The 27,165-nt window shown below is 46.9% G+C and overlaps 1 protein-coding gene across 1 annotated transcript in view; it reads left to right on the top strand.

Annotated features, from left to right (window-relative positions):
• The first annotated feature begins 298 nt into the window (after nucleotides 1-298).
• Nucleotides 299-27,165, top strand: part of Top3alpha (topoisomerase 3-alpha) — a 134,849-nt gene continuing 107,982 nt past the window's right edge. The window contains exons 1-3 of the mRNA XM_069300071.1: nucleotides 299-365; nucleotides 8,429-8,898; nucleotides 23,778-23,987. Of these exons, the coding sequence (XP_069156172.1) occupies nucleotides 8,533-8,898; nucleotides 23,778-23,987 (576 nt within the window). The 5' untranslated portion in view covers nucleotides 299-365; nucleotides 8,429-8,532. The remainder of the gene's footprint in view (nucleotides 366-8,428; nucleotides 8,899-23,777; nucleotides 23,988-27,165) is intronic.

The following is a 27,165-nucleotide window of genomic DNA, read 5'->3' as shown; positions in this document are numbered from 1 at the left end:
CTAATGTTACTAGGAAATATGCTCATTTTATAGCGAAATATTTCTAAAAGTCTGTATTTAGCGTTTCCCGGTTATACTTATCATCCCTGAAATAATGAATAAAATTCTTTTCCCAGCTATAACTAAAGCAGTTAACCTTTGGTCAAATATTAACAAACACGTTAATAAATTCTATAACACTTTCTATGCCTTACAGTTTGCTTGCTTGGTGTAACCTTTAAAAGCCTATTAAACTTTTTTCAACTCATTAGCTATACAGTGATGTGGAATATAATAATTTTCCTGGGAAAAATAAATAGTTTGGGCAGGTGGCGCGGGAGTCGATGTAAACAAGAAGTGATATTGTGTAGTGCTGTGGCCGAGGTGTGAGTTATGGTGGTGTTATTAACATGCACGAGTTATGGCGGTGTTATTAACACGCACGAGTTATGGCGGTGTTATTAACACGCACGAGTTATGGCGGTGTTATTAACACGCACGAGATATGGCGGTGTTATTAACACGCACGAGTTATGGCGGTGTTATTAACACGCACGAGTTATGGCGGTGTTATTAACACGCACGAGTTATGGCGGTGTTATTAACACGCACGAGTTATGGCGGTGTTATTAACACGCACGAGTTATGGCGGTGTTATTAACACGCACGAGTTATGGCGGTGTTATTAACACGCACGAGTTATGGCGGTGTTATTAACACGCACGAGTTATGGCGGTGTTATTAACACGCACGAGTTATGGCGGTGTTATTAACATGCACGAGTTATGGTGGTGTTATTAACATGCATGAGTTATGGTGGTGTTATTAACATGCATGAGTTATGGCGGTGTTATTACCATGCACGAGTTATGGCGGTGTTATTAACATGCACAAGTTATGGCGGTGTTATTAACATGCATGACTTATGGCGGTGTTATTAACATGCACGAGTTATGGCGGTGTTATTAACATGCATGACTTATGGCGGTGTTATTAACATGCACGAGTTATGGCGGTGTTATTAACATGCACGAGTTATGGCGGTGTTATTAACATGCATGACTTATGGCGGTGTTATTACCATGCATGAGTTATGGCGGTGTTATTACCATGCATGAGTAGTACTTGTACTAAGACTGTACTGTGTTCTTTGTGGTTGTTTTTACCTGCTGCTTTGTGTTGTAAGATAAGAACGAAGCCAGCTAAGTTAACCACCGACGGACTGAGTGCACCTTACTGCGTTATCTCTATTTATTTATTCATATGTAAAAGAGTTATTACATTCTTGTACAACCACTGTCACGTGTAGTGTTTCGGGCAAATCCTTAATCCTAATATTCCCTGGAATATGACCTGCCAAATCGTTTAACAACCAGGTACCCATTGTAATGTAAACAGAGGCTACAGTTAAGGATTGACACTAAGTCAATCCTCCCCGGCCAGGATATGAACCCAGGGCAAAGCCCTCGCAAAACGCCAGGCGAGTGTCTTACCACTACGCCACGAGTACTGCATCCCCTAAAACTTTCTTCCAAGGACTCCTGATTCAAGCTCGATCCTGGCTAGGCATCTGGATTTGGTCGCCGAGTTTTGTGCTTTGGATATCTGTGCTGCCGGCAGGCATCCGTCTTCACCAGCCCTCAGTGATATGCTGCCTCCCTCGCACTGCTGGAGTACGTGAGCATGTTGAGGGGCGAGGGTGAGCGTCAGATGATGTTGGGGTCTTGCTTCTGCTCTGCTGCAGATCACAGCAAGTTGAGTGGTTTATTTATTATGCACCCCATACCAATCCTGTGGGCAGTAGTGGAAAAGGTTCCACACATAATGGGCTCAGGGACTGAACCCCCAAAATTCATTTAGCTAAACATTATAATCTTGTTAAATTATTCAATTAATTTGGGCTCTAGGAGACTCAAACTGTGGATCCCATGTGTGTGAGACTGAAGCTCTATCAACCGAACTATTGAGTAATCTCAATAAGGAAAGTTTCCAGTTTGGCAGCAGGATGCAGCCAAACTGAAATTTACAACTTTTCCTGACCACTACTGAAGCTCAGAGGAATTAGTGATCTGTGCCCATGTCATGTAAATTGGAATGTTTATTTCCACGGAAGTGCGGATGACAATTTATACGACGTGGGAGTGGATCAATAATTCCTCTGAACTTTAGTAGTAGTCAGAGAAAGTCGAAAATTCCTGTTTGGCAGCAGGATGATGCTTCTGGAAACTTTCCTTATTAAGACTACTCAATAGCTCGATCGATAGAGCTTCGCCCTCACACACGTGGGGTCTGCGATTCGAGTCTCCTAGATCCCAGGTGAATAGAATGTTTATTTCCATGGAAGTGTGATGACAATTTCTTGATAAGTTAGTGACACAGTTTAATGTATATACAGTATGTATTATATCACCAATGGGTTTGAGGATGACCACAAGTACTGTCTTTAAGTTAATTAACCCACATATTATAATAATAATAATAATAATAATAATAATAATAATAATAATAATGAGAAAATCCACTAGGGCTATGAAGTGGCACAAACCTGCAACCCGAACATTGCCAGCTGCATCCTCTACCACTAGACAACTGCAGCCTTGTAAAAGCCATACAAACTGATTTCTACTGAAATGAAAAATCTTGGAGTGGCTTCAGTAGGGGCCTCCAGGCTTCCTTTGATTTCAGTAGAGATCTGGTTGTATGACTTTAACAAGTCGGCGGTGGTACAGTGGTAGAGTATGCTACTGGCAATGCCTGGGTCGCAAATTCGTGCCACCTCACAGCCATAGTGGATTTTCCTCAATGATATATATCAGGTTAGTGTGATTTCTGTTAATAATAATAATAATAATAATAATAATAATAATACACAGAAATCACAATAAGGTGATATATCAAATGAATAAATCCACATGGGCCTTAACGAGGGTTCGAACCTATGTGCTAGATGTTCCCAGACGCGCTCTAGTCAACTGTACCACGACATGGTAAAAAGAATTGCAACTTGGAGTGCTATTTCTGGAGGCCAACATGTGATGGAATCCACATGAAATGGACTGTTACCATCATTATTTATTTTGTTGTATTTGTGTCTAGCTTCAGACATGAGCATGTTCAAAAACATTCTTAAAGAGTTAAGAGCAATTAAGGATGAATAAGAATCACTTACAATTAATATGTCAAGTTTGGAGACTTTTACACATTTGAATGCAAAAAAGTATGGCAAATTGTTTGGTCTGAAGGTAAATGTTGCAGCATTATTGAAAATTTGGGTTGAGTATTTGCAGCTGGGCAAAAAGGGGCCTTAATAATCTACTGTTAGGCTATGAGTATTTGTTGCCATATTTAGTATGTATTTAGGTGTATTTAAGCTATGAGTATTTAATATATTGGTGAAAATAGATAGTCTTCCAGCTGGTCCTCTGTAATTACCTAAGTGTAGTTACAGGATGAGAGCTACGCTCGTGGTGTCCCATCTTCCCAGCACTCTGTCATATAACACTTTGAATCTACTGATGGTCTTGGCCTCCACCACCTTCTCACCTAACTTGTTCCAACCGTCTACCACTCTGCTTGCGAAAGTGAATTTTCTTATATTTCTTTGGCATCTGTGTTTAGCTAGTTTAAATCTATGACCTCTTGTTCTTAAAGTTCCAGATCTAGGAAATCTTCCCTATCGATTTTTATCAATTCCTGTTACTATTTTGTATGTAGTGATCATATCACCTCTTTTTCTTCTGTCTTTTAGTTTTGGCATATTTAATGCCTCTTACCTCTCCTCGTAGCTCTTGCCCTTCAGTTCTGGGAGCCACTTAGTAGCATGTCTTTGCATCTTTTCCAGTTTGTTGATGTGCTTCTTAAGATATGGGCACCACACAACCGCTGCATATTCTAGCTTTGGTCTAACAAAAGTCGTGAACAATTTCTTTAGTATATTGCCATCCATGTATTTAAAAGCAATTCTGAAGTTAGAAAGCGTGGCATAGGCTCCTCGCACAATATTCTTTATGTGGTCCTCAGGTGATAGTTTTCTATCTAGAACCACTCCTAGATCTCTTTCTTTATCAGAATTCTTTGAAGATTTCTCACATGATATATAGGTTGCGTGGGGTCTATGTTCTCCTATTCCACATTCCAAAACATGGCATTTATTAACATTAAATTCCATTGCTGTGTGGGGTCTTGGGGCTTGGACTTTGCCTTTCTTGGTGTAACCAGGAATAGCAAAGCCTCTGTTAAACAGTGTGTTTACATGCCACATGGAAATATTGTTTTTCTGTCTACAGGCAGCCTTATATAAAAACAATAACAACCTTCTTTAAACACCACAACAGACATCATAAATGGAAGTGTAATACACAGATTCAGACTTTGGTGAAGTTCAACTACTATAGATTATTTCTATTGATTATTTCTATGACATTAGGCTACTGTACTTAGATTTGAATGAATTGTATAGTTCTAGTTTTGAGAATGAATAAAATACTGAACAAAGCTTGATCTTTGTTATGATGTGACACACTTGTTCATCATTTGAACCCCTGTTACAGCTCATTTTGCAAATGTGACACAGTGAACATAATCCCAAAAGTGTGTGTTGGAGCACTGCCAACTCATACATTAGTGTTAGGATAAAGCTCAGTTTCTAATTGATAAATGTGTATACAGTATATCTGTAGTTTAGGCTGTGTTAGCTTGGGTTAGGTTCAATTTGGTTTGGTTGGTGTGGTTTAAGGGGCCCAGTGGCGGTGCACCGAAATTTCCTCATGCACACTCATTTTTTATTTTTTTTTTAGTAATATCTTCATGGTAAATGATCCAACTTTTCCTAATGGATCAACATCATACCATGAACAGAAAAAAGTTAAAAAAAAAAAAAAATAAAACAATAAATAAAAAATTCACAATTTTAAATTAACTTTAAAAATATTAAAATGTCACCAATTATTATTTTATTCATTATGGTCTCAGAATGGTATATAACGTTCATGTTCCTCACCTCAAAATATTGTTTTAGATTATAGTTTACTGTAAAACATTTTTTCAATGTGGCCATCCAAATACTGTATATGCAAAAGTTAGATGAAAAAAAATTATAACTCCAAACTTTATGGCTTTATGACTAAACGAAGGTGAGGACACTTTAGAACTAAGAAATTTGCACATAATATGTAAAAATGGTGAGAATCGGTCAGAAACTGAATTTTTTAAGGTGTCTTAATGTTGAAAATTCTGTTCATAAAAAAAAATGCAGTTAATGTTGTTGACAATGATAGTACAGTACGTATGTACTTTGAATTTATGACATATCTTGTAAATTTTAATTAAGATTGCTTGACATTCGTACTCGAATATGTGAAAATTGTAGGTCAATACGTGTTGAAATGAAGTAAAAAAAAACTAACCCCCAAAAAACAAAATACTGTATAGGGGATAGGTTAGGGATAACAAACTTATATATTGCAGTAACTTTATTGCCCATATATAAGTGATAAGGCCGTCATCTGGTCCTCATTCATCAATACAACCTAAAGAGACAAAGAGAATAGAGTTTGAAATCTGTAAATAAATTGGCCCCCCAAAAAATAAAAGTCACAATTTCTGCCACCTATGGCTGATTAACATGTTGACCAATTTTGTTCCAGCTTCACATGCTTAGTGCCCAATATGCATTCTCCAAGATGTAGAAGTCACAACAAAATCCGCATACAAATAAAGGAGAGAAAAAAAAAGAGAGAGAAAAAAGTGATGGTAATACAGTATATAGTAAAATACAGCGTAATAGCATACTAACTCATTATTATGTGTGGAAATCTGGCCCTCCTGGTGGCACCAGCTGCATATCCATTTTGCGGACCCTCCTTACTACTACTATTCTTCTTTGTGCGTCAGACAGGTGCTTGCATCTCCTTATCCCAGATTGCCAGTTAATAGGTGTGCAGGTGAAGTCACAATAACGTGGCTGAAAAATGTTGACCAAACCACACACTAGAAATTGAAGAGACGACGACGTTTTGGTCCATCCTGGACCATTATCAAGTTGATTGTGATGAGACGAAGGAAGCAAGGGCCATAAATAGGCAAGAAAGATGTGAGGAGAGGGAAACTTTAGAGGAAGATAAGAGCAAGGCAAACGGTATGGAAGTCCAGTTTACAGGCTATTCATGCCCGTGCCACCTCCTGGTTGGCTTAATCTTAATCAATCAATCAATCCAGTTTCCTTTATGGGCTATTCATGCCCGTGCCACCTCTTGAGTGGTTTAATCTTCATCAATCAATTAATCAGTACAGAAGGTAGGGGTGTAATAATAGGAATAAGAAAGGGATCGTAAGCGAAAGCAAGAGAAAGAAAAAGAAAGATAAAAGGAAGGGTAGGCTTATGTTAGGTCACGTTTGTTAGAAAGTTTAGAACATTTGAATATATACTGTGAAAGGGAAGAGTCAACAGCAACAAAGCCAGGACTCGGGTTAATGTTGGGAAGGTTGTGTATCACAGCCGATTCAACAAGACGGTGTCTGTGTAGAGTACAGGCAAGAAAGATTATTTTGGAGGAAGACCAATCAATAGGGATTTGAATCCCTAACATGACAGAAGAGAGCATTGTTAGTGTCTGCAGACTTAACACTTCTTTTGTGTTCCTTAAGTCTGTCATTAAGTGTACGGCCAGTTCCTCCACAGTATTGGAGAGGACAAGACAAACAGGAAATAGAGTAGAAACCAGCAGCATTAGAAGCAGGAGAAGCAGTGTGAACTAGATTGCTACGAAGGGTTTTAGTTTGTCGAAAGGCGAGCTTTATGTCAAGAGGACGATAGGTATTAGTAAAAGTTTCGAGTTCAGATATGAAGGGAAGGCAGAGCACAGTGCTCCTAGTGTTGGAAGCAGGTTTAGGATAAAAGAAATTTCGTTTAGCTTGAGAATAGACACAGTTGATAAAACTGTAAAGGGTAACCAAGCCGAGAGAATGAGAATGATAAGGAAATTTCAGAATCCAGAAACTAAGGGTCGCTGATGTTCCCCTGGCCCGCGCTGTGGCATTGACCTCATTAGCTCCTTTGACAAGTTTGTCAATTCTAACTCTAGTACTCTTTCGGACCTCTGATGCTTATACAGTGATCTCTGATTGTGCCTATGGCACCCCTGCTCTTCTCTGGTTCTATTTTACATTTTCTTCCATATCGTTCACTGCAGTATGTTGTTATTTTACTGTATAGATTTGGGACCTGGCCCTCCAATATTTTCCATGTGTATATTATTTGAAATCTCTTTTGTCTCCTTTATAGTGAGTACATTTAGAGAGCTTTGAGATGATCCCAATAATTTAGGTGCTTTATCGCATCTATGTATGCCGTATATGTTCTCTGTACTCTCTATTTCAGCAATCTCTCCTGCTCTGAAGGGGGAAGTGAATACTGAGCGGTTCTCAAGATGGGACAGCACAAGTGATTTGAAGAGTACTGTACAACCATTGTGATGGGATCTCTGGATTTGAAAGTTCTCGTAATCCATCCTATCATTTTTCTGGCTGACACAATATTTGCTTGGTTATGCTCCATAAACATTAGGTCGTCAGACATCATCATTCCCAAATCCTTTACATGCTGCTTTCCTACTATGGGCAGATTTGATTGTGCTGCACCCTATATTATGTTTAGGGTTCTCATTTTTACCATACCTCAATACATACTTGGAATTTATCACTGTCAAACATGTTTTTTCTGCTGCACAGTCAAAAACTTTATTAATATCTGCTTGTAATTTTTCAATGTCTTTAGCAGAGGAAATTTTCATTCTGATTTTTGTCATCTGCAAAGGATGATACGAAGCTGTGACTTGTATTTTTGTCTATATCTGATATGAGAATAAGGAAAAGCAGTGGTGCAAGGACTGTATCCTGAGGTTCAGAGCTTTTAACTGCGCTTGGACTCAATTTTATTTGATTGACTTACTCTTTACTCTTTCTGTTCTGTTTGACAGGAAATTGAGTATCCACCGTCCTACTTTACCAGTTATTCCCATTGCTCTCATTTAAATGGCCCTGACCATTCCCAGAATGAGTGCCTGGCAGTTCCTGGACTAGATCTCAACGGTTCCCTGGCTGAGTGACTGATGGTTCCCTGGCCAAGTGCTCATAAGTTTCTTGCCTGAGTGCCGAATGGTTCCATGGTTGAGTGTCCAATAGTTTCGAGTGTCTGATGGTTCCTGGGCTGGATAAACATTTAAAGCAATGTAATGACCAACTGGCCTATAGTGTCATGTCAAAGGCCTGGCTACAGAGGCAGTGATCTCTGAACTACCACAAGGTTGTCATAAGATAGGTAGGGTAATGAGGTTTAATGTCCAGTGCTAAGTATCATTTCAGTATATCACATTACAGTAGTTGGTTAAACAAATATTTTGTTAAAAATGTCTTTGTGCTGTATGGAGTTACATTTTGCTTTCTATTACAGGAAAAAGCTTTGGCTTGGAAGACATACTGTTCTCTCACCTCTAATTTGAATCTCAAAACCTTGTGCTGTTGGAAAGTGTGACATCATGGTCTTTATGACCTGCAATGCAGGTGCTTGTAAATGTATTTTCCAAAGTATCTCTTGTCTTTGGAGTTAGTCTGAGGGGAAGAGTCATAGCTTCACAGTGGCAGACATTCACTACTTCAGCTTCACATCAGAGAAGAATCGCATCTTTAGCTTTAGAGTGTTGGCATCTGCAGCCTGTGTTGAGACTCCCTTTTCTTGGGATAAGGAAGCTACTGTCCTCGTGCTGTGACTCAACTAGGCGGCTACATGTTTCTGTATGCTGCTGGTACGACACTGAAAAGGCTCAGGTCAATGCCAAGATGGTTCGCGTTCTTAATGTGGCTGAAAAGAATGATGCTGCAAAGAACTTGGCTGAAATCATGTCCAGAGGAGGCTACAATAGAGTAAGTTATATGATTATTCATTATACAGTTCTTGTTGGTACTACTGTATTGTATTACCTCACACTTGGGTACTTGCCCTTGGATGTTTATCATTCTCATCTTGTGTTTAAAACTTTGTTCTGTGGAGAGCCCCTTCGGTTCCCCGGAGCTATACCGAGTTGATGTGTATATATTAGACCGTGACAACAGGCAGTCGATGAAATTCTAAGCCGGGAACCAGCACCAGAACCTGGCCCCCTCAGAGAGACATGAGGAGCAATGGCCTATAGACACCACCATGTAGTTGGAAGCATTCTATATCTGCCATCTACCAGGTCAGGCACCCAGAAAGGTAGGAATCCCAAAACAAACTACAGCTGGAGAAAAATTGCTAACCGAAAGCCAAATGAGCAAACAAAACTCTCCAATCAGAAAATAAGCAAACAAGCAAACAAGCATGACATCACCACAGCTGCTGCGCTGCTGTATGCGCAGCTACCCTTTCCCCGGGAGGGGGAATGGGGGGTCCTAAACCTCTCGCACTAGCAACCCAACCCTAGTTATAAGGCTGTTGTGTTTGGTAGCGGTCGATCGACTCCATTCCTGGCTCCAATCCTCGAGCAGTGGTGTCTTGTGATGTTGTGCTGCGTGTGGTGGTGTGTGAGTCAGGTGTAATTCCAGAAGTTTTGGGGCTGCATGCGCCTAGGGTTCCCTTCCCTGGGTGCCCTGTAAGTTCTGCCATTGCAGTTTGGGGTTACCTTCCACAAACTGTTCGGGGGCTATCTCCGCAGGAGTTCTTTTGCTGCTTGGTGATTGTCCGCCCTTGGGGTCAGCTGGGTTTTCTGGGGGGGGGGGGGAGCCCTGTCGACTCCATGGAGCTATCCAGGATGATATGCTAATGTCAGACTTTGGCATCAGTCATGTGTATGTAGTTCTGTGGGCCTACCGGGCACCACGACTCAGAATCTGGCCCCTTTACAGAGGCACGAGGAGCAATGGCCTATAGAAACCCCCGTGTGGTTGGAAGCATTCTATGTCTGCCATCGACCGGGTCAGGCACCCAGAAAGGTAGGCGTCCCAAAACAAACCCCTAGTCTGGTGAAAATTGCTACAGAAAGCAGGATAAGTGGATAAAACTCCCCAAACCGAAACGAGCAAACGAGTATGACGTCACAGGTCACCGCGCCGCCGTCTGTGCTGCTCCCCCCTCCCCGGGATGGGGAAGGGGGGAGCTTCAGACCTCCGCGCCAGTTATCCACCTCTCAGTTCTGAGGCTGATGCTATAGGCAACGGTGCTCTGGCACCGGTAGTTGTTTCAGCACTGTGCCTTGTGTGCTTGTGTGTGGTGACTGTCTTCTAGGTGGTGCGTGAGCTAGGAGTAATTCTCCATTGCTCGGGCTGCATGCGTCTAGGACTTCCTTCCCTAGGTGCCCAGTAGTACTGCCTTTGGGGCCACTTTCCACAAGTTCCTTGGGTTCTGCCTCTGCTAGGCCGTTTACTGCTGGGTTTTCGGCCGCCCTTAGTGTGCTAGGGTGTTCTGTCTCCCTTGTTCGCCTTAGAGTAGGGGGCAGTTTGCACTGGTAGGGGCACAGGGTACTGTGCAGCTTGTTTTTACCAATCATAGCAGCCGTTTGTGTTCCGCCTGGGTATGCTGTCCTCTTGCGGGGTTTTCTTTTTCTTTATGTTCGCTTGCCTCGTGGGGGGGGAGGGTAAACCTTGGTTCTTGCCCCCTGTGTATTGGGTACTCTTCCTTCTTCTGGTGGTTCCCCCCCCTGCTAGGTCCCCGTGAGTGTACACGTCCCGGGGGTTCAGTTCTTAGAAAGTTGTTTGGTAGACTTGGGCGCCGGTTAGCAGTACCCTGCCTGTGCCTCCCTGAGTGTGAGTTTCATCTCAGGACCCTGGGAATTCCCACAGGGGCGCGTGGGTTCAATGGATGTGACCTCGGAGTCCCCCTCTCGCTTTGTGCGAGTTTGAGGGTTGCTCTGTTCCCTTGTCTCAGGGTGACTCTCCCTGTTTTTGCCTCTGTCTGTTGCTGGTGGGGTTGGTGGCACCTTCGGCCCAGAGTCCTGCGAGTTTTGTTGCATGTTTGTGACTCTGTTACCCAGTCTTATGCTGACTATGCGGTTGCAGGCAGCACGGGCATTGCAAGTTGAGTTCAGGGGGTGGCAACACGCTAGGTTCTTTGCTCCCCGGAAGTCCTGAGGCTGCCCCATTTTAGTCGTTGTGACGGGGCTTGGGGGTGTTGCATGCTTTGGTTTTGTTTCCGTACGCGTCCCCTTGTCTTTCCCCTGTTGTGGTTTAGTCTGGTCTTCCCCTTCCTCCCTGCATCCAGATCCTCATCGTCTGTGGGTTCGGGGTCAGGGTGGGGCTCTGATGGTCTTGAGACTCGGGCGGTCTTGGGGAATTTCCCTTCCGGGGTAGCGACGGAGGCATTTGAGCCTGTTCCTCCAGCCGTGTTGTATGAGTCTGCCAGTGGGCTCCCTTCCTAAGTACTTTTCCAGCTGCCCCAGCTTTTTCCTGTGAGACTGGGACTTTGGGGGACGACTCTGCCCAGGGGCCTTCCGTGTGGGTTCCCGGGGCTGGGGAGGGGCTGACTTGGGAGGCCTCGGGTCCTGTTGGACCCCGCCGGGATTTTTCTACCCAATGAGCGGGGCTTGCGGTTACGGGGAGTGGGATTTTCCTTCCCCCCCCCCCCCCTCTACGCGCGAGTTGTTGGGTATTGGTCCCCTCCCCAGGTTCGGTTTCTTGTCCCTTGGGTTCGTCAATTCCGTCCTGTCGGTGAGTACTCTTTTTTGTTTACTCACCCTTCTTCTCTGGGATGGGACGTCTCTATCACGTCGGTGTCATGTTCCCCTCTTCTTGGGGTTCTCCATGGCTTTTGGTCTCAGGTGCGACTGTGCCTTTAAGCCTTCATGATTTGTGCTTGCTTCTGTGAATTCTCGAAGGTTCGGGAAGGTTTTCGCTTTTTTCCGTATTATTGGAACGTCTGTCGTCTTCCAGTGTGGCTTACCACCTGTCCTTTCTGGGGCTCGTTGGTCCTCTTCCATGCTTCTGGGTTTTTCGTCCTGTTTCATTCTTTTGTAATTGTATCTTCTCTACATGCTCTGTCTTGGCACTGCTTGTTTTCATTAAATACAGTGGTACCTCGGGTTACGAACGTCCCTGTTTACGAAATTTTCAGGTTACGAGCCCGATTTGCTCAGAAAATTTGAATCGGGATACGAACTTTGCATCGGGATACAAGTTTGTTGATATGCATACGGCCAACCTAGTGCGTGGTGGCATGGCGATCGCACCTCAGTTTAACAGTGCCTCGTGCCCAGTGACTATCCCACCTGAATTCTTCACAATAATTTACAGTTTTCTGTCGGATTTTTGGCCATTTGAGCATAAAAGTTGTTATTATATATTTTGCCATGGGTCCCAAGAAAGCCAGTGAATGGTAAGGTTCAAGGCAAGAAATCGCATGTGAGAATGACAATTGAGGAAAAACAAGAGATCATTCATAAGCATGAAAATGGAACTCAGTTGTTGAACTAGCTAGGCAGTACAACAAATCCATGTCAACGATATGCACTGTACTTGCCAAGAAAAAGGACATTATGAGTGCTAAAGTGGCAAAAGGCATATCAACAATCACAAAACAAAGACCACAAATACTTGAGGATGTGGAAAAGTTGTTATTAATTTGGATACACAACAAGGAGTTAGCGGGTGTTAGTGTTTCAGAGGCCATCATTTGTGAGAAAGCCAGGGCATTGCACGAAGACCTTGTAAAGAAACCCCCTAGAACAAGTGCAGATATGATAGACTTTAAGGCAAGCAGGGGGATGGTTTGACAAATTTAGAAAACGAAGTGGTATTCATAGTGTTGTGAGGCATGGGGAGGCTGCCAGCTCAGACAAACTAGCGGCTGAAAGATTTATTGAAGAATTTAAAGAGTTTGCAGAGGCAGAGGGATACCTACGGCAACAAGTGTTTAATTGTGATGAGACAGGACTGTTCTGGAAAAGATTGCCTAAGAGGACATACATTACCAAGGAGGAGACATCATTGCTCGGACACAAGCCTATGAAAGAAGAGGTTTACTCTTATGCTGTGTGGAAATGCGAGTGGCGATTTGAAAATAAACCCTTGCTTGTGTATCATTCTGAAAATCCAAGGGTTTTCAAAAAGTATGGTGTGCAGAAAAACCTAATGTGTGTGATGTGGAGGGCTAATAATAAGACATGGGTGACTAGAATTTTTTTTACGGAGTGGGTGAATGATGTGGTGTGCCCTGCCATACAAAAATATCTGAAGGAGAAAAGTTTGCCACTCAAGGCCCTGCTTCTCCTCAACAATGCTCCTGCTCATCCTCCAGGCTTGGAAGATGCATTGTTGAACAGATATAATTTTCTCACAATAAAGTTCCTTCCTCCTAACACCACTCCTCTATTTCAGCCTATGGATCAGAAAATCATAGCGAATTTTAAGAAACTTCATGAAAGGGCACATTTCCAGAAATGTTTTGAAGTGGGTGAAGCCACAAACCTCACCTTCAAAGAATTCTGGAAACACCATTTTAACATTTGTAGTGCTTTAAAACTCGTTGACAAAGCTTGGCAAGAAGTGACTCAAAGAACCCTGATCTCTGGCTGGAGAAAATTGTGGCCTGAATGTGTGACAGCAGAACAAATCCACAAGGGCCGTGACGAGGATTCGAACCTGCGTCCGAGAGCATCCCAGATGCTGCCTTAATCGACTGAGCTACGACATGGATAAGAATTGCAACCAGAAATTCTACTGAACACGCTACTTTTGATGCATCACACTATTGTCACAGCCCTTGTGGATCTGTTCATTTGATACATCACGCTATTGTGATTTCTGTGTGTTATGAAGTAAGGGCTAAGAGGTAGAACGGCCTATTGACATAGCTCGAGTGCATGGGGGAAATTGTGTAAAATCCTGGTTTGTGTCTCAGAGAGGCTGCAGGATCCAAGTAAATTCAGTAGAATTTCTGGTTGCAATTCTTATCCATGTCATAACTCAGTCGATTAAGGCAGCATCTGGGATGCTCTTGGACGCAGGTTCGAATCCTTGTCACGGCCCTTGTGGATTTGTTCATTTGATACATCACTCTATTGTGATTTCTGTGTGTGTGACAGAACTAAACTTTGAGGGGTTTGAGCCTGTAAATGAAGTGCCTATTGTTGAGGAAATTGTTACTCTGGGCCAGAAAATGGGCTGGGAATTGGATGGTGCTGATGTGGAGGAATTGGTGGAAGAACACAACAAAGAACTGACCACTGAAGAATTCCAGGCCCTTTAAAAGGAGCAGCAAGAAGAGGCTGCTGAGGATATTTCTTCAGATGAGGATGAGGCAGAAGAGAATATCCCTTCCACAACAATTAGGAAGTGGTGTCAGATGTGGGAGGAAATGCAAACTTTTATTGAAACGACTCACCCAGAGAAAGCTGTAGTAGGCTGTGCATTAATCTTTTCAATGACAATGTGATGTCTCACTACAGACAAATGTTGCGAAGAAGGGAAAAACAATCTTCAATGGATCATTTTGTTATGAGAAAATCAAGCAGTGAGCCACAACCAGGACCTAGTGGTATGCAGGCAAAAACGTGCCAGAGAGTGCACTCCAGAAAAATCTTCATTGCCTGATGTTATAATGAAAGGGGACTTCCCCTCCAAACAGCAACACCTCTCCTCCTCCCTCCTCCTAACCATCTTCCATACCCCAACAGTAGTCATCAGGAAGGGTAAGTAATAACTTGAACATACTTTTGTAGTGTAGATTTGGGTGAATTAGGTATAAAATTTACGTGGAAGAGAAGTTTTTTGGGAGTCAGGAACGGATTAATTAATTTCCCATTATTTCTTATGGGGAAATTAGCTTCGGTTTACGAATTTTCGGGTTAAGGACTGTCTCCAGGAATGGATTAAATTCTTAAACTGAGGTACCCCCTGTACTCCTATTTGGCGCCTTTCCGCCGAGCGGGTTGTGCTGTTTGGACTAAATATGTCCTGCGCATGCACCGTGGGAGTTTGTTTTGTTTTGGGCGGTGTACACAAGTGCTGGTGTTCCACGCCCATTTTCTCTCGGGTGCTTCGCCTTTCACTCCTCTCATCTCTCCAGTCTGTGCCCCGTAGATACTGGGGGTGTTCTGGATTGCCACTATGAGGAGGACACCTGGTTTTTCCTGCAAATGGCTGTGGGGCACCGCATTCGCCTCTACCCTCTTCTCCAGCATGTGCGGCTCTGGCATTATTCTTCTGGCGGTGCTTCTGGAATCTTCTCGGCTATGTTGTGTCATGACACATTCGTGGCTATGCTCTGCAGGTGAGTTTATGCGGTCTGGCGTCTCTTTCGGCATGGTGCTGGTTCGTGGTTTTTGGATACGAATATAAGAACAAAGGTGACTGCAGGAGGCCTATTGGCCCATACATGGCAGCTCCTATTTCTACCCATCCAGGCCCATTCATATACATGTTCACCCATGCTTGAGTCAATCAAGGGGCCCCACCTCCACCGTGTTACGAGGTACAATGGTGGAGGTAAATGTTATGAGGTCCATGTTCAACTGTATCAGGATGTTCCGAGGTAACATTTTGCTGCAGTTTTGATACTGAGGATGCGTGTTGGGGATTGGTTGTGGCGTTTTGTTTGGCCCTTGCGTGCTTCTTCCTGGGGCCTTCCTTGTTTGCCTATGTTCTTTGTTCTACGGTGGGTCATGGCCCCGTTTTTCGTGGTCTTGGTCACTCATTCCTTGCCTGTCTTGCAGTGCCTGGCTTAGCCCTTCCATATATGGAACATTGGCTTCCCGGTCCTCACCTAGTTGTGCTTGTGGGGATTGAGCTTTGGCTTTTTAGTCCCGCCTCTCAACTGTCACTCACCTGACATCTACATGGCCTCTATACTTACCTAGTTGTGCTTGCCAGGGTTGAGCTTTGGCTCTTTGGTCCCGCCTCTCAACTGTTAATCGACCGATGTACGGATTCCTGCACCTCTTGGGCTCTATCATATCTACACTTTAAGCTGTGTCTGGAGCCAGCCTCCACCACATCTCCTAATGCATTCCATTTGTTTCTTACTCTGACACTGACAACATTCTTTCTATCATCTCTAGGGCTCATTTGGGCACTCAGTTTCCGACTGTGTCCTCTAGTGCGTGTGCCCCTTGTGTTCAATAGTCTGTCTTTATCTACCCTATCAATTCCTCTGAGGATCTTGTATGTGATGATCATGTCCCTGTTACGGCCCTATTGGGTCGCAACTGGGTTCTTAATCTGATGTTATTAGAGTTTGGGTATCCGGCCCCAAGTTAGTAGTGGCTTTCAAGGGGTGTGTTCCGTAACGCAAGTTAAATAAAAGGGGAAGGGATACAAATTCACTGGTTTATGTATATATAATCACCACCACCATAAATAAATATATAAACTGTCACACGGGGGGTATAAATACACAATGTACAGAATCGTCTTCCTCTGAAGACGACGGGATGCTCCACGGTGCTCACGATGAGTAGCCCTGGTTCTCTTCTTCGTGGCCCACGATGAATCCTCTGATTCTTTCGGCGAATCTACCCCGGCCACAGGCCAGCCAAATCACAGTCCCACTGAGTGCACCGTCGTGGAGGCCTTCAACCACAAATCCAGCCTGTAGCTGGCAGGTTCAATCAGCTCCGCTGTGTAGGCCACTCCACGATCGATACTAGGGCTGCGAGCCCTAGGCAGGAGCCTCGTGTGATTCCACAGATCACTCTCCTCACCACAGTGGCTAGTCTCTTCCACCAGCCAGCCCCCAGATACGACGATTCCTGGTACTGCCACGTCACAGGCAGGCTAACACACTCAACAGTGTTCGTCCGGGGGTGGCTCACAGCTTCTGCAGCAAACACGTGGAGAGACTATGGCTGCCTTGGGTAGACTGCCCCACCGTCCAATCCAGCAGTCCCAGGTCGACTCTGTAATCAGACACGTCATCAGTACTAGGGACACTCTAGGGCACCTCACTTACAGGCTTAGACACAAACGTCCACCTATCCACTCCATAGATGGCGTTGCTGTCTAAGCGCCACCTCACCAGAGGTCAGCAGCGGCCATGTCACGAGCTGATTAAGGCGGGAATCCAGCCCCTGTGGCCGGTATATCCCGTCCTCACTAGATGGCGTCGTCCATTTGGAGGGGGTTTCGGGAGCTGACCCACAGATGGCGTTGTCGTCACCGCTCCGTGCCTGGACGCTAGACTCGGGTCCGTAACAGTCCCCTCTACCTTTTCTGTCTCCTAGTGACGTGAGGTTTAATTCCCATTGTCTCTCCTCATAGCTCATACCCCTCAGTTTGGGTACTAGTCTGGTGGCAAACTTTTGAACCTTTTTCTGTTTAGTCTTGTTGTGTTGGGACACGACCAACAACAACTCTGTGTGTTGTTGGTGTGACTTGTTGGGACATGACCAGCAGCTCTGTGTGTTGTTGGTGTGACTTGTTGGGACATGACCAGCAGCTCTGTGTGTTGTTGGTGTGACTTGTTGGGACATGACCAGCAGCTCTGTGTGTTGTTGGTGTGACTTGTTGGGACATGACCAGCAGCTCTGTGTGTTGTTGGTCATGTCCCTTTCCTTCCCGTTTGCTGACTGCCTTCCTCGTTCCTCATCTTCCTTCTACACTCTTTTTCCCTAGCCGCTGGTGTTGGGGCTGTTCTTCTGGTCTTTTTTTCCGTTTTTCTCATTTTATCTTACACATTGTTGTGTGTTTTGTATGTGCCTTTTGGCTCTCCCCCTGCTAGGTTGGGCTTTGTCCGTGTTCAGTTCCCTGCTTTTGCACCACCCCTATGTTTGGTTCTTGCCCGGCTTGCCAGGTTTGGGTTCCTGGTTTCCTGGCTTTCCCTGCCAGTTGGCATTTTCAGGGTCTCGCGGTGTCCCTCTTCTCGCGTCTTGCGTTGGAACCATAGAATCTCCGATCTCCTGGTGAGCTCGCTGGCGTTGGGAGATTTTCTGTACGGCAGACGTTCCATCTCCTTCCTTGCCGGCTTGGATTTCCAGCTCTGCTTGCTCGGTGATCGCACCCGAGATCTTCCTGCGGCTCTGCCTCTTCCTAGGCTCGGTCGGTCCATGGCAGGGACTGGTTCGGTTCTGCCTCAAGTCTCTCACCATCTGTTGGTGGTCAGATAGCTTCGTTGATGGTGTCCCACCTGTGTGCTTCTTCTTGGCAGTGGTGTGGGGGTTTTTGGCGGTCCTTTTTCTTTCTGTCCCTTCTTAGGTCTGCTGCGTTTTGTTGGCGTGGTCTTGTCCATCTCTTGTGGAGGTTCGGGGCCTGTCATCTTGCCACATACTGTCGCCTTGTCTTGTGCGGCACTGGCGAAGCTGTTCCGGGTTGCTTCGGTTTTGGAGTTGCCTCTGCATTGCTTCGCGAGCCGTCTCTGGTGTGGTTCATCTCCGGCCTGCTCTTGCGCCGCTTGAGCTGTCCTGTTTCTTGGATTGCGGACTTTCTTCTTTTCTCCTCGGTTTCTTGTTGACCCTTTGGTTCTGGATGGTTTTTCGAGGCTCTTTTCTTGTGGGCGTTGGTCTCTGAGGGTCGGGTCGGGGTGCTTCATGCCCTCCTCCGGCACCCGGGTTCAGCTCTTTTAGTTCTCCTGATAAGTTTATTCACTTGCAGCCGTCTCCTTCTTTTCTGGCGAAGACTGGCACGGTTGCTTTCTGGAGGGGTCCTTGAGTTGGTGATGCTTGGTTGGTCTGGCTGGGGGTGCATTGTATGTTGTGTTCGGTTGCGGCACTTCGCCGTGCTTGGTGTGCCATGGCTGCTGTGGCTGGGGTCTCGCTTTGGGTTGTTTCGGGTTCCCTTTTTCTTTGTTCCTGGGACCGGTTCTCTCGGGTCGTCCGCAAGGTGGTTTGGTTTTGCCAGCCTGCGGTCTGTCCCCATGCCCACGTTGTTCATAAGTTGGCTCTGCATTCCTTCGTTGTTGTTCCTGGGCCTTGTTGGGCCTGTGTGGCCTTGGGTTGGCAGTTGCAGTTTTGTCTTCGCTTCGCGTTGGGGTGTGTGCGACTTCCGCCTCCCGGATTAGGTCCCGGTTGTTTTCGTCTTTGGGTAAGTAGCTCTGGCAAGCCAACGGAGTTCCCCCCCAGAAAACCAGCGCTGAATGTAATGAAACTCCATTTTCTGGGTGAGTCCCGGAGGCTCCCCGGCAACCCTCCCTCCCTCCGGTCAGCGGTTTTCATGTGTTTTTGATGTCCAGCCTCAGAACTGAGAGGTGGATAACTGGCGCGGGGGGTCTGTAGCTCCCCCTTACCCTCCTGGGGAGGGGGGGGCTGCACAAACGGCAGCGCGGTGACGTGGGACGTCATACTGTACTCGTTTGCCCGTTTCTGTTTGGGGAGTTTTATCCACTTGTTCGGCTTTTTGTAGCAATTTTCACCAGAATAGGGGTTTGTTTTGGGACGCCTACCTTTCTGGGTACCTAACCCAGTCGATGGTAGACATAGAATGCTTCCAACCACATGGGGGTTTCTATAGGCCATTGCTCCTCGTGCCTCTGTGAGGGGGCCAGGTTCTGGCTCGTGGTCCCCGGTAGGCCCACAGAACTCCATACACATGACTGATGCCAAAGTCTGACATTTAGCATATCAGCCTGGATAGCTCTGGGGAGCCTCTGGGACTCGCCCAGAAAATGCCATCGTCGCTGGCAGGGGCGCAGGGTACTGTGCAGCTGTCTTATACGCATCGTAGCCGGTTCTGTTCCTCCATGAGATGTTATGCTTTTGCAGAGTGTTTATTTTCTTTTGCTTTGTTTTGCCTGGTGGGGGTCTGCCTGGTGTGGCTGTAGGACCATATATATTATTTTGGTGGCCCTCCACAAGGTTCCCATGATTGCACATGTAACTCATTCAGCTTTTAGTTTAATTGCTTGGTTGCTCTGGGATAACCAGTTAGCAGTACCTTGCCTGGGCTTCCCTTAGCAGTCAGCCGAAGGGCCCTGGAAACACCCATTGAGGCTGATTGGTCCGATGGAGGAGACCGAGTCCCACCTCGCTTCGTGCGAGTTTGAAGGTTGCTTACCCTTGTCTCAGGGTGACATTTACCATTTTTGCCTCCGTCATGCTGCCTGTTGGGTTGATGACAACTTTGACCCGAAGTTTTGCAAGCGGTGTTCCTTGCATGTACTCCAGTTCAACCAGTCCACTGTTACTGATATTCGAGTGCAGGTAGCTTCAGCGTTGCATGCGGTGGTTTGGGTTTGCTGCAATGTGCTTTGTTGGTTGCTTTTCCAAATGCCCTGCAATTGCCCCACAGTTGCCCCATTTGGGTTATAGGGACCTGAACATGGGGGGTGTTAGTGGCCTCGACTTTGGTTTCATCTGCGCCCCCTTGTCCTTGTCCTCGTCCTGCTACTGGCTCCCAAATGTCTGAGGATTTCAGAGTCTGGGCAGGGTTTTCTTGGTTGTGTGACTCAGGCGGCTTTGGGGACTGCCTCTTCCGGATTGGTGGCAGAGGCATTTGAGCCTGTTGCTCCTGCCTGGCTTTTGGGTCACGTCAGTGGGACCCTTTCATCCCTGCTTTTCTGGTGGACTCTGTCTTTTCTCTAGAGGCAGAGAGTTTGGAGGCCCCAGGTCCTGACGTGGAGGATCCCTGGGCTGGGGATGAGTTGACCTGGAGATTTTGGGCCGCATTTGACCCCACTTGGGTGTTGGTACCCTTCGGCGCGGAGCTTGTTATTACAGGGGGGAGGGAGGGGTTTTCCTATTCCCCCTCCCTGTACAAGTTTGTTATGGGTTCGACTCCGGGGCCTGGATTCGGTTCTGGGTTCCCTTGGGTTCCTCGGTTCTCTCCTTCCAGAGGTATTCGGCTTCCTGCGAGACCCGGATTACGCCTTGATAACGAATCCTTCTTTTGAGTTTGGCTCCCCTTTTTCCTTATTGGGTGCATTACACAGTACTGGAGTCTTCCTGGCTGGCAGACTGCCCTTTCTTTTCGTTGGGGGCGTGGCTTGCATTTTGTTGTACCCGCACGCTTGAATGGTGGGAGTTGACTAGTGTCAACTCAACTAGTAGAGTGGTTACTCAGGATTACTTGGGGGGTGAATTTGAGCACCTCAATGTGTGCTTGTTTGCCCCTGTGCTTCCTCGTGATATCGACCAGGTGCAGCTTCATGTGCAGGTTTTCTCCCTTTCGGCATCCCTGGTGGCTGAGGATTTGTGCACCCGTAGGCATTTGGCACTGGTTTTTCCTGCTGGAGCTGTCTTCGGACTGGCTCAAGGAGCATGTGGAGGAACTGGGTTCCGGGTCGATGTCTGGTGCGCTTGCCTCGGCAGATCAGGCATTGACTGCCTCGTTGAAGCTGTATGCGCTGATTCTAAAGAAAGCAGTGTCTCTGTTCTTTGCTTCTCACATTCTTTTTCTCGATGCAGTTCTTGGCTCTTTGAGGCTGGTCGCTTCGAGTGACTTGCCTGCTGAGTTCTCGGGTTTTGTCTCTCCTGGCGGTTCACATTCAGGGGGTTTCCAACGTCCTGGCGACAGCCAGTCCCGGTTTATTCCCCATTCCACGGAATGGACAGTTGACGCCGACTCAATCTATTGGCTCTGTCGGACGTACAGGGGCCCGGAGGTGGACCTCTTCACATCGGTGTGATCAAGGCATCTCCTGGTATATGTGGCGCCCTTCCCTGACTGCGAGGCAATCGGGGTCTATGCCTTTCGACTGTACTGGTCGAGGCGGAGTTACTTACTTCCCACTAGTTCAGTTGTTGCTCCAAATCCTGGCTCACTTCGAGGCTTACTAGAGGAGGGGTAGCCCTGTTGGGCCCGTGGTGCTCAGTGTTTGAACCCAAGGGTCTTCCGGCAGCTCCTCCTCTTTCAGCAGATCGGTCCAGTCCGGTACGTGGGTGGTTCGATCTTCTCCTCCGGTCTTAGTGTCTGGTCTTTTTGACGCGAGTTTATCACCACTTTTATGGTGATCAGGTGGCTTCGTTGATGGTGTCCCACCTGCATGTTTTGTCTCAGCAGCAGTATGAAGTTTCCTGGCGGTCCTTTCGGCATTTTTTGTCTCTTTGTAGGTTGCCTTCGATTTCTGAGCGGGTTGTTATGTCCAATCTCTCTTGGTTGTTTCAGGACCGTCATCTTATGCCGAATACTGTCGTTTCGTATCATGCAGCGCTGGCAGAGCCACTTCAGCTTGCGTTCAGAGTGGATATCACTTCTGCTTTCATTTCGCAAGCTGTCTCGGGCATTGTTTCACCTCCGGCCTGCTCATGCACCACCTGAGCCATCCTGGTCGTTTGATCGGATGCTCTCTTTTCTCTCCCCTTCTTGGTTTGTGTTGGCCCTTTTGGTTCAGGACTCTTTTTCTAAGGCTCTCTTCTTGTTGGCATTGGCTTCTAGGGGTTGGGTCAGGAAGCTTCATACTCTCCTCTGGCGCAGGGGGTTTCTGCTCTTTCGGTCCTGGTGGTCATTTTCTTTGCAACCGTCTTTTCTGGTGAAGAATGAGACTGCTGCTTTCTGGAGGGGTCCTTGAGTTGCTGATGCTTGGTTGGTTTGGCCATGGGTGCATCATGTTTTTTGTCCGGTTGCGGCTTTTTGCTGTTACTTGCTCGCCACGGATCCGTGGCGGGGGACGCGCTTTGGGTTAACCCAGTTTCCCTTCTTCCCTGTTCCAAGGCACGGGTTTCCCAGGTCATCCTCAGGATTATTCGGTCCAGCCAGCCTGTGGTCTATCCTTGTGCCCATGACGTTTGTAAGTTCGCGGCTTTGGCTGCTGTTTTTGGTAATATGTTATGGGCTGACATTCAGGCACGGGACTTTTGGAGGTCGAACAGGGTCCTGGCTGCATGGTACCTCATTAACATTCCTGGCCCTTCCCGGGTGTGTGTGTGTATCCTTGGTTCGCAGGTTGCAGCCAGTTGTCTCAACTTCGAGTTAAGGAGCGAGTGGCGGCCGCCTCCCTAGTAAGTCCCTCTTCCTTTATCATTGATTAGGTAGCTCCAGAGAGCCGAAGGGACTCTCCACTGATAACCAGCAATGAATGTAATGAAATGCCATTTTCTGGGCGAGACCCGGAGGGTCCCCGGCATCTATCTTTCCCTCCAGTCGGAGTTTTTTTTGCCTTTTTGATATTCAGCCTCTGAACTGAGGTTGGATAGCCGGCGCTGAGGTCTGGGGCCCCATTTTTCCCCCCCTCCCAGGGAGGGGGGGGAGTTGTGCAGACGTGGCAGCTGTGGAGACGTCATGCTTGTTTGCTTGTTTTCTGATTGGAGAGTTCTGTTTGCTCATTTGGCTTTTGGTTAACAATTTTTCACCAGCAGTAGTTTGTTTTGGGATTCCTATCTTTCTGGGTGCCTGACCTGGTATATGGCAGATATAGCCTGCTTCCAACTACATGGGGTGTCTATAGGTCATTGCTCCTCGTGCCTCTCTGAGGGGGCCAGGTTGTAGCGCTGGTCCCTGGTAGGTTTAGAACTCCATCGACTGACTGTTGCCATGGTCTAATATATACACATCAACCCGGTATAGCTCCAGGGAGCCTGCAGGTCTCGCCCAGAAAATGGCGTTTCATTACATTTAATGCTGGCTTTTTACCCAGAATTGCATTTATTTCTGTGATAACAATGAAAAACACACTTAGACTTTAAGCTCATTGAAGTGTTTATGCTCCATTTGTTGGTAAATCAACCCCTAATATACAGCAAGAAAATAATGAAGCATACAATGGGGTTGTGCCATTTTTCTTAACTCCTCAGGTACACACACACTTCCAACTGTGCCTGAGGTAGTGTATGTGCCTGAGGAGTCTGGTGATGTGGGGTTTGATCCCATCAGACAGGTTCAATGTATTCTCTTAGATATATTGTGTTCTTATGATTTCATTGTGCTTCATATATTTTATTAAGTGTAAATTATACTTCTACTTGTAACAGAGAGATGGCTATAGTGTGTACAACAAAATTTATGAATTTGACATGATGCTCAATGGGCAACAGTGCCGCATGGTGATGACGTCTGTGTCTGGTCACCTGCTCAACCACGAGTTTACTGGCAACTACCGCAAGTGGCTAGGGTGCAGCCCGCTCCATCTCTTTGACGCTCCAGTCCTGAAGGGCTGCTCCCAGGACAGTGAACCTATAAAGGTGCATATTGACTGACCATGAAAATACAAGTTGAGTGAATATTAAGGTTATATGATGGAACTGCACCCACATCCCTGAACTCCTCATACACATCCACAGCTGACTGCCTGATGAGTTCAGGGTTGTGAGTTTTATTCCATTATAAAACATCAATACAATATATATACAGTACTCATAGATTCATAATGTTCTTGTGATTTCATTGTACAAATTCTTTCTTTGGAAAACTAAATTGGGAAAGTGCAACCCCTAAACAGTGCAAAACATACATGTATGTAGGGAGTAACTGTCATGGAATGGTGCAAATCATATACAGTGGTACCTCGAATAACGAATTTAATTTGTTCCGGTGCCGTGCTGATCATGTGAAATGCTCGTCTTTCAAAACGAATTTCCCCATTTAACATATTGAAATAAAAATAATCTGTTCCACCGCCGAAAAACATCAACACGATATTTGATTTTTTAAATAATGGAGCATCCTACCTGACATACACTAAACTAACTGATATGACATTTGTCCATTTTTTAAATTTGTTCAATTTTTTTTATAATTTTTTTTATAGCAAAAGGTTCATTTGGTGTTCGTCAGGTAGGCTGCTCTATGTTTCTTAAAAAAAAAATGAACCAATTTGAAAAATGGTCAAATGTCATAAAGGTTCATTCAGTGTTTGTCTGGGTATGAAGCTCCATTATGACAATCTTTTTGTTTCAAATGTGTTCAGTTTGTTTTGTATTTTTCATTTATTTATAAATAATGGAGTAGTCTACCTGACAAACACTGAACAAACCTTTTTGACATTTGTTATTTTTCAATGTTTTTTTCTGGGGGGAGCCCCGTCGGCTCCCCGGAGCTTTACCGGCTGATATGCTAATGTCAGACTTTGGCATCAGTCATGTGTATGGAGTTCTAGGGCCTACCGGGGACCACGAGCCAGAACCTGGCCCCCTCAGAGAGGCAAGGGGAGCAATGGCCTATAGAAACCCCCGTGTGGTTGGAAGCGTTCTATGTCTGCCATCGACCGGGTCAAGCATCCAGAAAGGTAAGCATTCCAAAACAAACCCCTATTCTGGTGAAAATTGCTACCTAAGCCGAACTAGTGAATAGAACTCTTCAACAGAAAACACGGAAACTAGTATGACGTCATACGTCACCGCGCCGCTGTCTGCGCAGCTCCCCCCTCCCCGGGAGGGGGAAGGGGGAGCCCCAGACCCCCCACGCCGGCTATCCACCCATCAGTTCTTCGGCTGATGCTATAGGCAATGGTTATGTGCTCCGGCTCCAGTGGTTGTTTCAGCACTGTACCTAGAGTGTGGTGTCTGTTTTCTAGGTGGTGCGTGAGCCGGGTGTGATTCTTCAGTACTCGGGCTGCATGCGCCTAGGGTTCCCTTCCCTAGGTGCCCTGTAAGTACTGCCCTTGGGGCTTGGGGCCACCTTCCACAAGTTCCTTGGGTCCTGCCCCTGCTTGGCCGTTTACCGCTTGGTTTTCGGCCGCTCTTTGTGTGCTCGGGTGTTCTGTCTCCCTTGTTCGCCTTAGAGTAAGGGGCGGTGTTTGCACTGGTGGGGCGCGGGGTACTGTGCAGCTTGTCTTTACCAATCATAGCGGCCGGCTCTGTTCCGCTTGGGTACGCTGTCCTCTTGCGGGGTTTTCTTTTTCTTTTGTTTATATACCTGGTGGGGGGGTCTGCCTTCGTTCTTGCCCCTTGTGTCCCTTGTGTTCTGAGTATTTCTGGTGGTACCCCCTGCTAGGTCCCCGTGAGTGTACACGTCCCGGGGGTTCAGCTCTTAGAAAGTTGTTTGGTAGCTTGGGTGCCGGTTAGCAGTACCCTGCCTGGGATTACCTGAGCGCGAGTCCTCTTAAAGTAAACGCTCGGGACCCTGGGAAACCCCTGGGGGCGCGCGGGTCCGATGGATGTGACCCCAGAGCCCCCCCCTCGCTTCCAGCGAGTTTGAGGGTTGCTCTCACCTTTTGTCTCTGGGTGACTCTCTGTTTTGCCTCCGTCTGCTGCCTGTGGGGTCGGTGACACCTTCGACCCGGTGTCCTGCGAGTTTGGTTGCTCGTTGTGGCTCGGTTACCCAGTTGTGCTAACAAAGCGGGTGCGGGCAGCAGGGGCGTTGCACTTGAGCCTTGGTGGTGGCAACGTTCTCGTGGTTTTCCTCCCCGGGAGCCCCGGGGCTGCCCCGTTGTATTTCGTTTTGGGACTTGGGGGTGTTGGTTGCATCCACGCCCCCTTGTCTTTCCCCTGGTTCACCCTTCCTGCCTGCATCCGGTTCCTTACCGTCTGTAGGTTCAGGGCGGGGTGTTTCGTGGTGTTGAGACTCGGGCAGTCTCGGGGAATTCCCCTTCCGGGGTAGTGACGGGGGCATTTGGGCCTGTTCCTCCAGCCGTGTTGTATGAGTCTGCCAGTGGGCTCCCTTCCTTAGTGTTTTCACGGCTGCCCCGGTTTTCTGGTACGGCCGGGGCTTTGGGGGAACGGCTCGGCCCCGGGGCCTGTCGTGTAGGTTCCCGGGGCTGGGGAGGGGCTGCCTTGGGGGGGGCCTTGGCCCCGTTAGACCCCGTGGGGGGTTTTATCCCCCTCTAGGCGGGGCTTGTGGTTACGCGGAGTGGGGTCTTTCCTCCCCACTCGCCGTACGTGCTGTTGGACGTCGGCCCCTCCCCGGGCTCGGTTCCTTGGCCTTTGAGTCGGTTGGTTCCGTCCTGTGGGTGGATGTTTCCTCCCCCGCTTTTTGGGACGGTGTTTTTGTCATGTTTCCCCGTTCGTTGGGGTTCTGCGTGACTTTTGATCTCGGGTGCGCCTGCGCCTTCGTGTGCCTTCGGGACTAGTGTTGGCTTCTGTGTTCTCGAGGGTACGGGAAGGTTTTTCTCTACTTCCCGCATTATTGGAACGTCTGTCGGCTCCTAGTACTTGTCGCCCTGTTGGGCTACTTGTCGCCCTGTTGGGCTACTTGTCGCCCTGTTGGGCTACTTGTCGCCCTGTTGGGCTACTTGTCGCCCTGTTGGGCTACTTGTCGCCCTGTTGGGCTACTTGTCGCCCTGTTGGGCTACTTGTCGCCCTGTTGGGCTACTTGTCGCCCGGTTGGGCTACTTGTCGCCCGTTTGGGCTACTTGTCGCCCGTTTGGGCTACTTGTCGCCCGTTTGGGTTCCCTTTTTTTTTGGGCTCTTTGCTTCTTTGGCC

Source organism: Procambarus clarkii, chromosome 43 (assembly GCF_040958095.1).
Source record: "Procambarus clarkii isolate CNS0578487 chromosome 43, FALCON_Pclarkii_2.0, whole genome shotgun sequence".
NCBI lineage: Eukaryota > Metazoa > Arthropoda > Malacostraca > Decapoda > Cambaridae > Procambarus > Procambarus clarkii.
This window is presented reverse-complemented; position numbering and strand designations above follow the sequence as displayed.